General features: G+C 39.3%; 1 protein-coding gene across 1 annotated transcript; it reads right to left on the reverse strand.

Annotated features, from left to right (window-relative positions):
* Positions 1 to 1,840: 1,840 nt before the first annotated feature.
* LOC137178014 (stromal membrane-associated protein 1-like) lies at positions 1,841 to 12,654 on the reverse strand. Its single transcript, XM_067583906.1, has 10 exons — positions 12,382 to 12,654; positions 10,455 to 10,588; positions 8,902 to 8,987; positions 8,717 to 8,792; positions 8,473 to 8,535; positions 8,298 to 8,373; positions 6,661 to 6,791; positions 6,080 to 6,287; positions 3,266 to 3,603; positions 1,841 to 2,520 (listed from the first exon to the last, which is right to left on the reverse strand). The coding sequence occupies exons 1-10, from the start codon at positions 12,497 to 12,499 to the stop codon at positions 2,386 to 2,388; spliced, it is 1,365 nt and encodes a 454-aa protein (XP_067440007.1). The 5' UTR covers positions 12,500 to 12,654; the 3' UTR covers positions 1,841 to 2,385.
* Between the last annotated feature and the right edge of the window lie 1,309 nt (positions 12,655 to 13,963).

The raw sequence follows: 13,963 nt of genomic DNA on the forward strand, positions 1-13,963 counted from the left end.
GTTTGTGTGAATGTGCCTTAAAGGCTCACAATAAAATTCAACAAAAGTGCATTCATTGCACCAGCTATAAAAAAAGGTAGGAGTGTTAATAAACCGGTACTACTTTCAAACCAATGTTAGGGAGGGGAAAATGGCTTAGTGTCAAGTGAAATTCTCAAACAAATTGATTAAATCATGGAAACTACAAATTAAATCAATTAAAACACAAATGAAAAATACAGTATGTGCATTTTGGCACTGCACAGTGAGCGTACAGCGTATTGTGATTTACAGAAGGTCATTTAGGCCACATACCAACTCGGCAACTCCCTTTTCTTTTAAGAGTTAATGCAATACTGACATCAAGTGATGGTTTCCTGTAAATCTAAGAATAACTGTCACTTTGTCAATAAGAGTTGACTAAGATAAGAGAGAATAAGATAAGATTTAGACTGTTCAGTCATTTTAAGACCTAAAGAAAAAACACATGTTGCACCTTGTGACGACCAAAACCACACAGCCATTCATCATGCCTGAAATTAGCTCCATACATGCAGGTACTTGCCAAAACGAATCCTTGCATCATAAATCAGCACTCAGTTTCTCAACATTTAGGCAATTCATAAAGACTTTGTAAATGTGTCAGTTTGAGGAAAACATCAAGCAGATATTTTTGTTGATAGTTTAAGGACTGCCCCTTTTTAAAAATGTGTTTGAGAATCTTTTCTTCGTAGCAATAAAGACTGAACCAACCATGCACACTTATATCAGTATAAAGACTGAATTATAAAGGCTTCTTGCACGCAAGTTACATAATGTGGATGCTTCTATATAGTGATCTATCACACTCAATCTCTACATTGTTTTAGCTCTGCTAACAGGAGCAATTATGATGGAAGATGGTTCAACAAGAGTGCACAAAACGAACAAACTCCGAAATCTGTTGACCCTAAAGGTCCATCTCTTTCACTCTGTTCTCTCCCAGCAGACAAATGTGACCCACTGCTGAGCAACTGCACACATTTACAGGCCTGAGTGCCTTTTAAGGACGTGTTCTTTCTGTTAAATAAAACCCAGCTCTGAGTAACCTTGTTCAAGCTATGAAGCATTTCTGACCTGCTGGGAATTTCAAAAATGACAATGCTGCCACCTGCAGGGCAGGTTTTAAATGTTTGGTTAGCTTTTGCATGTTGTTTCTAGAATAAGTGATATATTTTGTATCTACAGACCTTATTTATTAACCAATACTATTTGTATTCTGAAATTATAATCAAATAGTTAGAAAGTTGTGGTGTAAGTTGTTTTTTTTTATTCACTTTATTTTTCCTCTCTTTGTGATCTGCCAAGAGGAACCTGCCTTAACAATGGATCTGTTATCAAATTACCAACACACAAAATCTGCTGCGCTAGTTACTGTAGGTTTAGTGACTTCATAGTTAAACAAATACAACATAAAAGTGGGAGTATCCCAACAAATGTATGTCTTCCCGTGACCATGACACCAGTCACAAAGACATTTCTTGCTTCCACAGTGGTTTGGACAACATTCTTCAATTGCTCTGTTGACTAAATTGCAACCAAGAATAATCATTTATTATATACATGGTTAAGCAAAAATCATAGTTTTCAGCCCCTTAGTTTAGTTTGTTATGGTTCACACAAACATGCACATAACTTTACTTTTACAATAGAGGATAAATACTGACGCTAACTGATCTGAGAAAGATGAGAATAAGTGAACACTGATCAAAGGCAACATCTTGATCCAGATAGATTAATTAAAGCCATTCAATGACGTCACAAAACCTCACACGTTTTCCTCTATTTTCAACTTGAATCACAAAAGACACAACAAAGCAAATCCTTTATTATCACTTTAATTTTATAGGGGAACCACAAGTACTTTAAAAGAAGGTTATACAGCGCTGTACATTTGGGAGCAGTACTGACAGACTTGATAGTCATATCTTCTCCCGTTAAATACTATTCATTTAAATGTTCTATAATCTTATAATGATACAGTGATACAATAAAAGCTTGTGTAACTGGTCCTGCAGCTTTTCTGATATGTCGATATCATTTTTGTTAGGACTGTTATTTCCTTGTCATTTTTTTTTTTTTCCAAAAAAGGAAAATAAAAGTTATGATCAAAAACCATACGACAGGCAGAAACTGCCAGGCTGTAATCCTGTATGACTCCCAATTCACTCACACAATAGAGAGAAAGAGAGACAGAGAAAGGGAGAAGGGGGAAAAAAAAGAGATACAATTTTCATATTCTGAAGGCTGGTCCATGATGGAAATGGACATCAGTTCATAGTGAGGTACAGAGAAGCACAAGATATATTTTGTACTTTCTGCAACTTTGACTCCTTACTCTGCCCGACCATCAATCCCATTGGAGGCTCACTTCCATAACTGAGTGCTCAGAGTCTGGCCAGATCCAGAGGCAGCCCAACCACCCATAGCTGACGGAGGCTGACCGAAGGCCATCTGACCACCAGCACCGTTCAGAGCCAACCCTGACATCTGCTGGTTCACCTGGGGGTGTTTGAGAGATCAGTATTAATAATCAGGATTAAATCATGGACTAAAACCTGTAGTGGTCAACTGGCCTCTAGCCTTAAACTACTACAAGCTGAAGATTTATTGACGCATCATTATACCAATCACTATCTACATGTTGGATGCTATTTTTACCTCTTTTCAAAAGTGGTAAAAGCATGTTTTTAAAAATCTGCTCTCAAAGTTTGTCTCAGACTAAAGCTCCTCCTGTTCCACTGCTACCTTTACACACAAAACTCACTTCTCTCGCTTAAGTGTCTCGTGTTCTGCCCTTTAATAGTCAGAATTCAAATACTGCAGATCTAAAAAGTATCTAAACCCAGTTTTAAAATCCTGCTTGAGGTGCCATCTAGTGGTTGCTGCAAGCTCTGTCCACACGCTGTACAGTGGAGCTTTTCACATGACACTATTGTGCAATGCATCATCACAGCCGGGTGTGGTCATAAGTGAAAGATCTGACGGAAGTGCTACACACTTTAACCCAACCCATAGAGCAGGTGATGTGTTTGTATTAAATACTTTCAGGCCTCTAAAAATCCTTCAAATGCAACAATCCAAGAATGACAAATACTGCTACAGATCCTGTGATGAGGGGACACATATGCTTCTCTTTAAGGGGCCACAAGCCAAATAGAGCTGTTATTGCAGAAGAACAAGATATAATGTGAAGTCGTTTGTTAAATAATCTATGACAATAGTGTTGTTAATCTGATTGTCATACCTGACCCATGTTCCACTGAGCTTGCTGCCCAGGCTGGATGGCGTACATGCCCTGAGCAGGCACCATGCCTGCAGGCATTGCACCACCCTGTGGTCCCATCATTCTGGGGGCCATGCCCATCACACCAGCGGCGGGCGCATTCCCCATGAAGCCATTAGGCATTGTCATCCCAACCATCATGCCTGGACTAGGCCCCATCATGGCTGCCCCGCTCTGAGCCATCATAGCGCCCATGACAGTTGTAGGCGGCATGGCTGTGCCCATGCCAGGGAAGGCCTGATAACCAGCAGGGGCCTGGACAGGAAACTGCATCTGAGAGGGGCCCATGAACATGCCAGCTGTGGGGGGAAGGAGACATGGAAACAGAGAAACAAAACAAGTTCATATTTCGTTGTATGCGTTTCAGGAGCCTGTTAGTGAATCAGGATTAGAAGTTAGGACAGCTATGTGTGACTGTGTTGGGAAATAAAGATAAGCATCTACTTGCTCCTTGTGGATTCAGTTCTAGTGATGTCACCACATCCTCAAGTCTTAGCTACTACTTGGTGAGTAAAATGTTACTCTAGCCGACAGAAATGATGGCCAGAACTAAAAAAATAACATCTATGTTGTCAAAAATATGGGCTTCCAGATGGGCTGGAAGAGGTTTTATCTGAGAAGAGCAGACAGCTGGGCTTTGGGTGTGTCTGACAACCAGAGATATAGAGGGTTTCAGCATAGAGGATGGTTAGCTATCAAACCTCAGTACTTCTTTGGTAAAGACTCAAAAGTGTCTGTAAGACTGAGAAACCACAGCGGTTACTTTCTTTTTTACAAAACGAAACACAGCCAGTAGTCCTTCAGCAGATCCGGAGGTGTAGAGATATGAAATGCCAAAGTACACGTTATCACGAGCTCGTTATCTTTAGAAATATTTCAAAAGAAATCGTCATCAATTGTTTGCATTGTACAGCACCTTGTAACTCTGGTTTTGAAAGGTGCTTTATAAATAAAATTTACTTTTTTACTTACTAATTTAATTCATAATGTCTAATTATTTTCTTGACCTGCATATACATACATTTTTTCTTCTTTTCCTCGAATTGTTTTTCATGTATTTCTTTGTTTTTGTTGGATTGTTGTCTACTGATTGGTTAGTTTTTCTGCTCATTTTGTTTGCTTCTTGTTGTCATTTATTTTGTGTTGTATCTTTCTAAATTATGTTAGCTTAGTTTGTTTTTCTTTCCCGATTCTTGTTGTTTGTTTTTCTCCATAAGTTGAGGAGAGGTCCATTGTGTAAGCCTGTGCCTTCTTGATCTCTCCTAACACATCTCTTTATTTTTATTATTTGGAGTTTACTGCAGTCCTATGTGTGTGCAAATAAAATAACAATAATAATAATAATAATAATAATAATAGTAATAATAATAACAGTCATATACCAAAAGCTGGCAATCAGTGGTCAGATTTGTAGTATCTTTTGCTAATTCTTTGAATAGATATTTCAAAGATGCAAATGAAAATTTTTGCCAATTTTAGACTGCATTTTATAAAGTTAACAGGCTTGTGTTTAGACAACATTTTTCAATTTAAAAGGTGCACTATGCAGGATTTTCCTAAAAAAAAATAACCAAACATACAATATAACAATAATTCCTCTCAATCATCACTTATGACCCACTAGAAGTGTGTGGCAGTGTATTTATCTACAGAGACGCTTTGCTTTAGAACGTAACCGCCGTGAACATTCAGAAAACAACACTGCTTTGTTCAACCACTGATGCTCTCTCTCTCTCTCTCTGTCTCTCTCTCTTTCATTCGTGCTCTCAGCTCGCAAAATGGGGTGGTGGTGCAAAATTTAACCATTTTTAACCACTCGAGAATTGACAAAAACGGTCAAAAATCCCCCCAAAATACCACATTAAGACATCAAGACCATGAGGAACACCACAGAAAAAATCATGTTGTGATTTGGTAACAAAAACATTTGACATTTAGAGTTTTTTGTAAGAACTGCACTTTTCAGCGATTGGATGGTGAGCACTTCTGCTCTGGAAATTGCTCAGAAACCCCCTTATTGTGAATGTACCTAGGAAAGCCACACATCCTCTGAATGCCCTCAGTCTTTGGTTTGTGGTTGTAAAGTTTCATGAGGCTGTGATTATCCTAGAGGTCACAATAGGTCATTTTACAGAGTGAGGCGAAGTTTCAAAAAAATTGGTCTCACTACAATGAAATGGCTATTATGAGGATTAACATCATCACACATGAAAAAAATTGGGCTAATTGAATCCACAAGAGTCTCAGCTTTCCAGTCATACCAAATTTATGCAATTCAAAGACCGTTTAGGGACCCCAGTGTGCCAAAATATTCCAACCCACCATTTTTAGAATAGGTGAAAATAACACATTTATACTGCATGCAAAAAACTGCATGGGATTAACATAAAGTGGGCGTGTCTGTAAAAGGGAGACTCATGGTTACACCTAGAGCCCATTTTCATCTGTCTTATCTTGAAGTGAGAGGTCAAGAGACGCCTTTCAAAATGGCCATACCAGTTTTTCCCTCGCCAAAATTTAGCCTAACTTTGGAGTGTTCATTTTTTATTTAGCCCCCTTCCTGACAAGCTAGCATGACATGGTTGGTGCCAATGGATGCCTGAGGTCGTCTAGTTTCATATAATACCAGTATCTTCACTCTAGTTTTAAAACTGAGCCCACTACGGCCTAAAAAAAAACATTTATATTTCTCAATCCACAGAGACAAGTAACACAAATGAGTTACATCATAATAACAGGATAAACTTCTAGATTTCTGAGCATTAGGGTCCTTACCAGCAGGAGCCTGCTGGGACATGCTGTTGGTTCCATACAGGGACAGGATGGAGTCCTTGGACAGCGGCTTCTTGGCATTGTCCTCCGTCTTAGTGGTGCTACTGCTGTCACTGAACAAATCGAGGTCTCCCTGTCCTGACCCTGAGCTGGCTGCACCTCCTGCTGCTGGAGCTTGTGTTGGGGTGCTGGCTGCGTTACTGGAGCTCACCTAGAAGGAGGAAAAGGACTCTGTGGTTTAGAGGACACACTGATAAAGAAAAAGTATGAAGTGACAACAGATGTCTCAGATTCACTTTTTAGGCTAAATAAATAGTGAAATGATTGATAGAGAAGTGTTAGCATACTAAAATTGGACTGGCCATTTGATTGGTACTGTAGCAGTAAGGTCATTTATGACAGATCGAAACTGATGATGTTTCTTCTCTTTCATTTGGTTTCACTGACTCGGTTTCACTATCACTGCCTTGTGGGCTGTGGATGCTGATTTTTTATTTTTTTTACTGCACTGTTAATTTCAGTTTTTTCAACTAGACAACCATTACTGTTGAGCTTTGGATGAGGGAACCTTTGCTTGGTTTTACCTGAGAAAACTGAGCTGTTGATGTGGATGCGGGGAGGGGGTTGGATACCATGGGGCCAAATATATCCAGGTCATTGTTGTTCTGGCTTGTGCTCGTGCTACCGTTGTTAGTTGATGCAGCTGCCGGTGCGTCTGCGACAGAAAGTGAACAGACTGGTTTTACAGGTGAAAAAGTAGCTTTAACAGGAAGAAAAACAACACTGTGAGGCTCTCATTCAGAATGTCTAACTGGTTGTTTACCAACGTCAGGCTTCATTTCACTGAGAGTAAAAATCCTAATCCAACATCTAACTGCTGTGAAAAAAAGAGAGAATATTTGTTCTGCAATCCACCCTCACTGCCACAGAACTGCCCACACAGTGACAATAACTATTAATATAGTAGTATAATAAAAAAAATAAATCAGCTTATGCTTATTGGCTCACTGACCACAGAGCAAAAACAACAGTAAACATGCCATTCTCATTAAATAATGCCAATTCCCCTCTAAGCCAATTGGTAACATAAATAAGTAATCTTTTTAAACAGTAAATGAAAATGCTTTAATGAAGTATCGACATCCAATCACAGTCTGAGCTACCTCATTAAATAAATAGATGGACGAGTACACTGACAAATGGACAGATAATCAGGTGTACCTCTACCTGAATGTTTGATCACAAAGGACAAGAAATATCGACAAGAGCACAACTTTCTACACGTCAAGACACAACTAACTGCTATTTGTACACTGTCAGAACTACTGCAACAGATCCATAAAAACCAAAATTATCTCTCCACTAGAGTTGGGAGATATGGATTTTTAAATATGCCATGTCTCTATATGTTTGGGATGCCTGTGCTGTGATGTAGGCGAGTGTGATCATGTGTTGCCTCTTTTTTGGTGAGACAACAGCTACACCGCTTCCTCTAGCTGCCTCACAAAAAAAAAAAAGCCTTGCAGTGGTTCACAAAGTGTGTAAAGCAGCAGGAGGAATTTTATACTTTCCTTTTAACAGGAACTTAAAAGAACAACAGACTTCCTTACAGCTCTGACACAGAGAGCGCGCTGCTGCCTGTTAGTTGAAAGGAACAGGGGCATACAGTCATAGTGCTTCCTTTGTTAGGCGGGTGCTGCACGACGAGTAGCAAGCAAGAAAGGTGACAGTTTCTCTCTAATCCGCTGTTTGATCCATACAAGCTGAATCGATCAGTTTACAGTGACAACTCGGCTGAAGAAGGAGAAAGTCACAGTTTGATGCAGGATCACAACACGTCGGTCTAGTTAAGTCGTCCCCTGCTGTGAAGGTATATAATGTCAGACACAGCTCGATCATGCTGCATCAAGTCAGAGGTGAAACGGAAACCTGCACCCATCATATATATACAGTGAAATGACTGTATACTGTGGTTCCTTATGCCATATACATATTAAATATCAGTGTGAAATATCAGAAGCTTGATCAAGAATTATGAGGCACCTGAAGTCCACACAAACTCCAAACAACTGGCTCAATCATTTTCATCTAATCATTTATTAGATGAAACTTTATTTAGCCTGATTCCATAAACAATATCTCGGTCTTAGTCAGCAGAGTTTTTTTGACAATTGTTTTTGTCCAGTAACATATGAACAGCAAAGATATCAGAAACACTCACCAAGGCCTAGTAGGTTCACAGCGGGTTCTGAAGTCTTAGCGGGGCTGATTTTGGGGGCTGGCCTGGACTCTTCACTCTTTAAATGAAATGAAGTAGTTGTGATAAGTAGGACACACTCAGTATGGGTGAAAAACAAAGCTGAGGAGCATGTTTATGCAGCTCTACTCATACTTACTTTGGTGTAGGATGACACCTTGCTCCCTCTGTCAGGCTCCCTCTCTTTCTTACTATCTTTTGGCTGAAAAAAACCCAAAAAAAACTCAACAGTGAAGAGCAGGCTTGAGTACACAGGAAAGTGTACACTAGCTGAAACCAGTTGTCAGTAAATGTGTGTACACTAATTCACTGAAAAAAAACCCTCAAAGTGAACAGTAGGGAATATACACAAGAAATTATAGAGAAACTGAAGTGAAACATACACTGCTCCCATTGGTCACATTCTTGCTGTAGTATTTCTTCTTCTCATATTTATCCCTGATGAAGAATTCCACTGCTCTGAGGTCAGAGTTAAGGGAGAATGAGGTGTCAAGCAAGTCAAAATGAATTACTATATATACAGCTGGACACTTTTAGGTTCAGTGTGTCTGCTGATAGTGAAGGATACTGGTCTGTTTGAGGTCTTCTGAAGTTTTCTGGAAGGTTGGCCTCATAAAGCTGCCTGGCCTTGGTGTTACCCATGTCCTGTATACTCTGAGAAAAGGAAACACAAAGGGGTTAAACAGAAGACAGAAACTGTTCATATAAGCTGAAATATTTAAAAGGCACACTCCATTGAGTTTACACATGATGATCAGCTTGCTCATCACGAGGAGAACTACTCATCCTGTGAAGACGGCGGTATAACGTCTGTGGCTCGAGCGCAGCTTTCTCATGTATGAGAAAATAACCCTGATGATGTCATGAGGGTTATCTTGGTTTGGATTTAAGAGCTTGAGTCTGTGGAGTTTGTGACAGGGTGTCTAACAAGTAGCACATCAAATGGGATGGGGGTGTGTTAGAGATGGGAAAGACTGCCTGGGAGCATTCACGACATCAGGCAACTTTAGACAGTTGTGAGATTGTTGAGTTGGTCGTGTGAGGGTTAAAAATACAACACACTTAAGTTTCTCCCCACTTACAAATGTGTTTTTTATATTGTTACTTCAGCTGGAATGTTGACCTTCACTGTACACAATGATGTATGTGCAGAGTTTGACACTAGAAGACTGTTTTCACATTCATCTACTGAAAGTGCAAATTTCTCTGTGCTCATTGAAAATCTGGTTTTAAGGGGTTGGTCTAAGAGCAGGATTTTGTGACATCACAACTAGTTGGAAGCCAATAATGGTCGAAGTAGTACTTTACAGAAGTGTGATGTGAGAACCTGAAGAGTGGGAGACATCTTAGTAGAAGTTAAACCTTTGAATATTCACAGATTCTGGAGTTTTCCAAAGAGGGAGAAGGAGTAGATGTACTTTTAAGAACATATAACAGGTAATTTAACTTTTTTTGTGCAAAAACCATATTAGTACAACTGGGCTGATGTACGACATCGATATTTGTTTAACTTTACCATCACTTCCATATTAAAAAGCAGCAAGTCAGATACATCGGAGGTTTCACAAAAATGTTTCCCGGTTGTAATTATGACTCAGATCTTCAAGTGAACAGTAATTTGAAAGTTGAAAACTAGTCATTATGGTAACATCCATATGACTATATAATGACATATGAAGTCAGCATACTGAAATACCCTGTCAAATTGCATTATGGGACACGTAGGATCTAGCATTTTGGAAGCTTGACCCACACTAAGGATTTAAAGTTAGGATGTCTCGGCCTCTGCTGCACAGAATCTAAACGTTCTGTTTTTCATCCGTCTCTCCCCAGTCCATCAACTTTATTGAGGTGCAGTGCTAAATTATTGGGAGTGCCCTTTAAAAAGGAAATGGAAATTTGCAATATTGTCACAGCTCTATGGGATTAAAAAGAGAAGGCTGGTGGTCAATAGAGGACAGATGTGCACAAGTAAAAGGATGCTGAAATCAACCTGCTTATGTCCTATAAAACAAAGCCTTTGAAATGATGTTTCACCAACATTACTTAAATTAATTTAGGACTGAGGTGATAAAAGGCAGGACATAAGCAGATACACTGTCATTTTCTGATACACAGTACCTGGATTTGATCTGAGGTCCATTGGTCCAGGTTGACTGATTTGACCCTGGATATGTGTACACCCAGGTTCCTGTGGATGCCAGCACACCGGATGCAGATAAATACTCCCAGATTCCAGGATGCCCATCTTGGACCTGATAAAGAAAAAAAAAACATTGTGATTTGAAAATGGAGAAATGTCTGAAGAAAAAACATAAACATGAACAATCTTGTAGTGACTTAAAAGTGCCGAGAACAGTCTCTGCATTCTTTACCAATGAGCTCACATGAAAGCCAGAATCAATTTGCCACACTTCTCTGAACGCTTGTAAAAAAAAAACACAACAAAACAGGCAGCTGAGCTGGAGGTGTTACAGTTTAACTGGTGTTGAACCAACTGGTGGTTTCCACGTGTGTGAGGCTGTTGTTGCGATGGTGATCTCAGGACGCTACAGGAGTAACTGTGTCAATGTCTGTTCAAAACTGCAAATATCAATGAATCGTTCAAGTTGTTAGCATCATAATCTGATGTCAAGTGGATCTGAGAACTGTTTAATACAGCACACAAGTGAAACATAATGTTACATGCATCTCATACTCGGCTCAAACGCAGCAGGGAGTGAGCAGGAGGTAGAGCTTGCGAAGTGTGATCGACCAGATTAACTTGCAATTCATCAGCCATCAATCATGTTTTATATGAAAGGCTATTTATTTCTCTCACCACAATATTCTACATTATTCATCACACTCATTCATTGGAATCAGACATCACTAGACTTCAGCTTTCATTCTGCAAACAGGAACTGAAATTAGAGAACCTTTCACTGCATGTGCTTAAACACAATCACGTCTGATCAGTACTGTTGTCTGTCCTTATAACAGGTCACATTATTAGGTTAGTCTAGTTACCATGTAACAAGACACAAAGCTGCACCGTACTGTTAATGTAAATCTGTAGGATTGACACTATTATTGTTATTTTTCCCTTTACATCTTTACGCCAGAGTTGGCATGTTGTCTGAGCTGTTATGTTAACTATTTGATTGGTTTCACTGATGCAAGATGTAAAAGGCAGCCAGTATTACTTGTAAAGATACATGATATTATTGTTTAAACAAAAACAACTCTTGATATTTTTCCCCTAACTGGATAAGAGGGCAGTGAGGGCAGACAGGAAACAAAGGTCCCTGGCTGGAGTCGTACCAGGGAAGTTGCAGTTCAGTGGCATGTGCAGTGACCATTCAGCTACTGGGGCATTACACTGTTTGACTATATTATATAACACTACAATTCACTCAAGGCTAAGGTGACCAAGTTCACACCAGTGTTTTTAAAAGCGTCCAGGTTTTATTACTGTAAAGCATCTACTAATGTTAATATCACAGCCAGCTCTGGGACTCGTAGTTTCATGTCTCTCCTATTGCCTCGATGTCTCCATGATAGACTTTTTAAGACAACAGTGGTGATACGTTAAAACGTTCAACGGTCCAGTAGGTCGTTACCTTAATGTATTTCCTCATGTATGTTTGTTCAGACGAAAAATGAATGTTCCAGTAAACCGTTTCTATTGTAATGTTTCAAAAGACACCGAGAAGACAAAGGTGATACAGAGAAATACATCCGAATTTATTGTTTATTAATGTTTATTTCCTGGTTAGTCGACAAGCCACGCCTACGACACATCTGTCTCACGCACGCGAGTCCCACCAGTCAAACTGTAACAGAGGCGGCGGAGAGGTAGAGCTTATGTAGATTTAGAGAAGTTAGCTTGCTAGTTAGCCACTTTGTTTAGCTTAAGGGGAAGAGATGTCAGCTGACACACCAGCGAAGTAGCTTAGCATTGCTTAGCTTAGCCGACGCAGATGCTACATAAACACCAGATTCTGAGTGAAACTGCGAACTTTGTGTGATTAAAAAAGAGAAATATCCGTCAGTGTGAGTGTTTTACCTTTCGCCTCGCAGTCGGCGCAGTACTTGTTGTCTTCCTCCCTCAGCATTTTGGACAGGATGGCCTGGTGCTGCTCGTTGAGTTTCTGGGCCTTCTCTCTCTCCGAGCGGGTCGTCATATTCACGGCTTAAACTGGACTCACTAAATAAAAAAGAACTCTACTTTAATCAGTCGGCAATCGAAAGAAGTTTCTGATAAAAGAACATAATCAGAGGAGCGAGCGCCTCCGACTGGGATCTGAAAACACCCGGAACCGGAATCCCTTCTCCGCCCACAGGGATTGTAGCGCTGACGCGGCGACCGCACTGGATTGGACGACGAGTTCTGACGTTGTATGACGTTTGCTTATGAGTTGCTTATGAGTTAACTTTTAACAGCTGTTGAGTAAACTGTCACGATTTATTGCTGATCATATCTACCTTCAGTTTTTATTACTTTGGAAAAATGTATTGTTTGGATTCACTCACTTAAATCTCTGTTGGCAGCTCTATTTAATTCATTTGTTTACTATTTTGACCAAATTTTATATTCACAAATCCAAATTCCAAAAGCCAAACTTTTCAGAGCTGACTGTTAATATATCAAACATTTCTTCAATATCTTAATGTACAAACAAAAAAGCTCTTAAAACTTATAACCATTGTAAGCTTTGTAAGATCTTTATTAACTGTTTCCTTTTCATTACAACCTTTAGTCCTCCTTGCATGTTTGTGATTGTAGACTCAAGTTGTACACACAAGGTGCTGTAAATTTGTTGTATACTTGTTTCAATAAAGCTGTTTTAAAAAATAAAAAAAGTTAACTCTTATATGACAAAATGCTCCTCAAACTTTCTTCATTCCAAAAAAAGAAAGCTACTGGCATGATGTTTAATTCACAAGCATAACTTCACTCCTCACAGGCTTTTTATCTGGAACAATAGATATATTTTGTATAAAAATAAATCTATTTTATAACAGTGGTTTTGTAATAATATCTTATTATGTCAGTTATTCAACCAACATGGTCAACTTTATTCAACTCTATGGTATCTCTGTTCCACCAAAGGATTTCTCAGTCATCTTTGATGCTGTCCCCTCGGGTATTATTTAGCTTTTTAAAGCCTTTAAGAGAAATGGCAATCACCCTACACTGTTAGATGCAAGTCAGTCACGTAAGTTGTACGTTTTATGGGGAGCTCAGAGAAACACTGGTATATTTATTTTGGTCCTGCCTGTATACAAAACAACTTGTACCTTTTGTTTTCAGTCAAGAGTGAGGGACAGCCAGTAGGCCCTGGTCAGAAGACCTCAGTGACCTACTGGCGATATAGGGATAGAAAAGGTCACAAATGTACTCAGATGCCTGTCCATGCAGGGCTATATACATGAAAACAAGAACCTTAAAATGAATCCTAAACCTGATGAGAGGCCAATGTAAAAAACATAAAATAGGTATGTGAGTAAAAAGTTCATCCATCATCTCCTATAGATAATTTAGACGGTGAAAGATGCCTCCTGGTCACCTACAGCATTACGAGAAGATCATCGATGATCCGAATTTTGAGCTTTTGCCTCTGAACACAATATCACATCACAACAAA

The sequence above is a fragment of the Thunnus thynnus genome, chromosome 3, assembly GCF_963924715.1.
Source record: "Thunnus thynnus chromosome 3, fThuThy2.1, whole genome shotgun sequence".
NCBI classification, from domain to species: Eukaryota; Metazoa; Chordata; class Actinopteri; order Scombriformes; family Scombridae; genus Thunnus; species Thunnus thynnus.

Excerpts from the sequence above, each read along its gene's own strand:
- LOC137178014 (XM_067583906.1), bottom strand. The coding sequence starts at position 12,499 with ATGACGACCCGCTCGGAGAGAGAGAAGGCCCAGAAACTCAACGAGCAG. Across the intron at positions 8,793-8,901 it reads AGAAGACCTCAAACAGACCA|AGCAGTGGAATTCTTCATCA; the intron begins GTATCCTTCACT and ends CTCTGACCTCAG. Across the intron at positions 8,374-8,472 it reads AGGTGTCATCCTACACCAAA|AGTGAAGAGTCCAGGCCAGC; the intron begins GTAAGTATGAGT and ends TTTCATTTAAAG.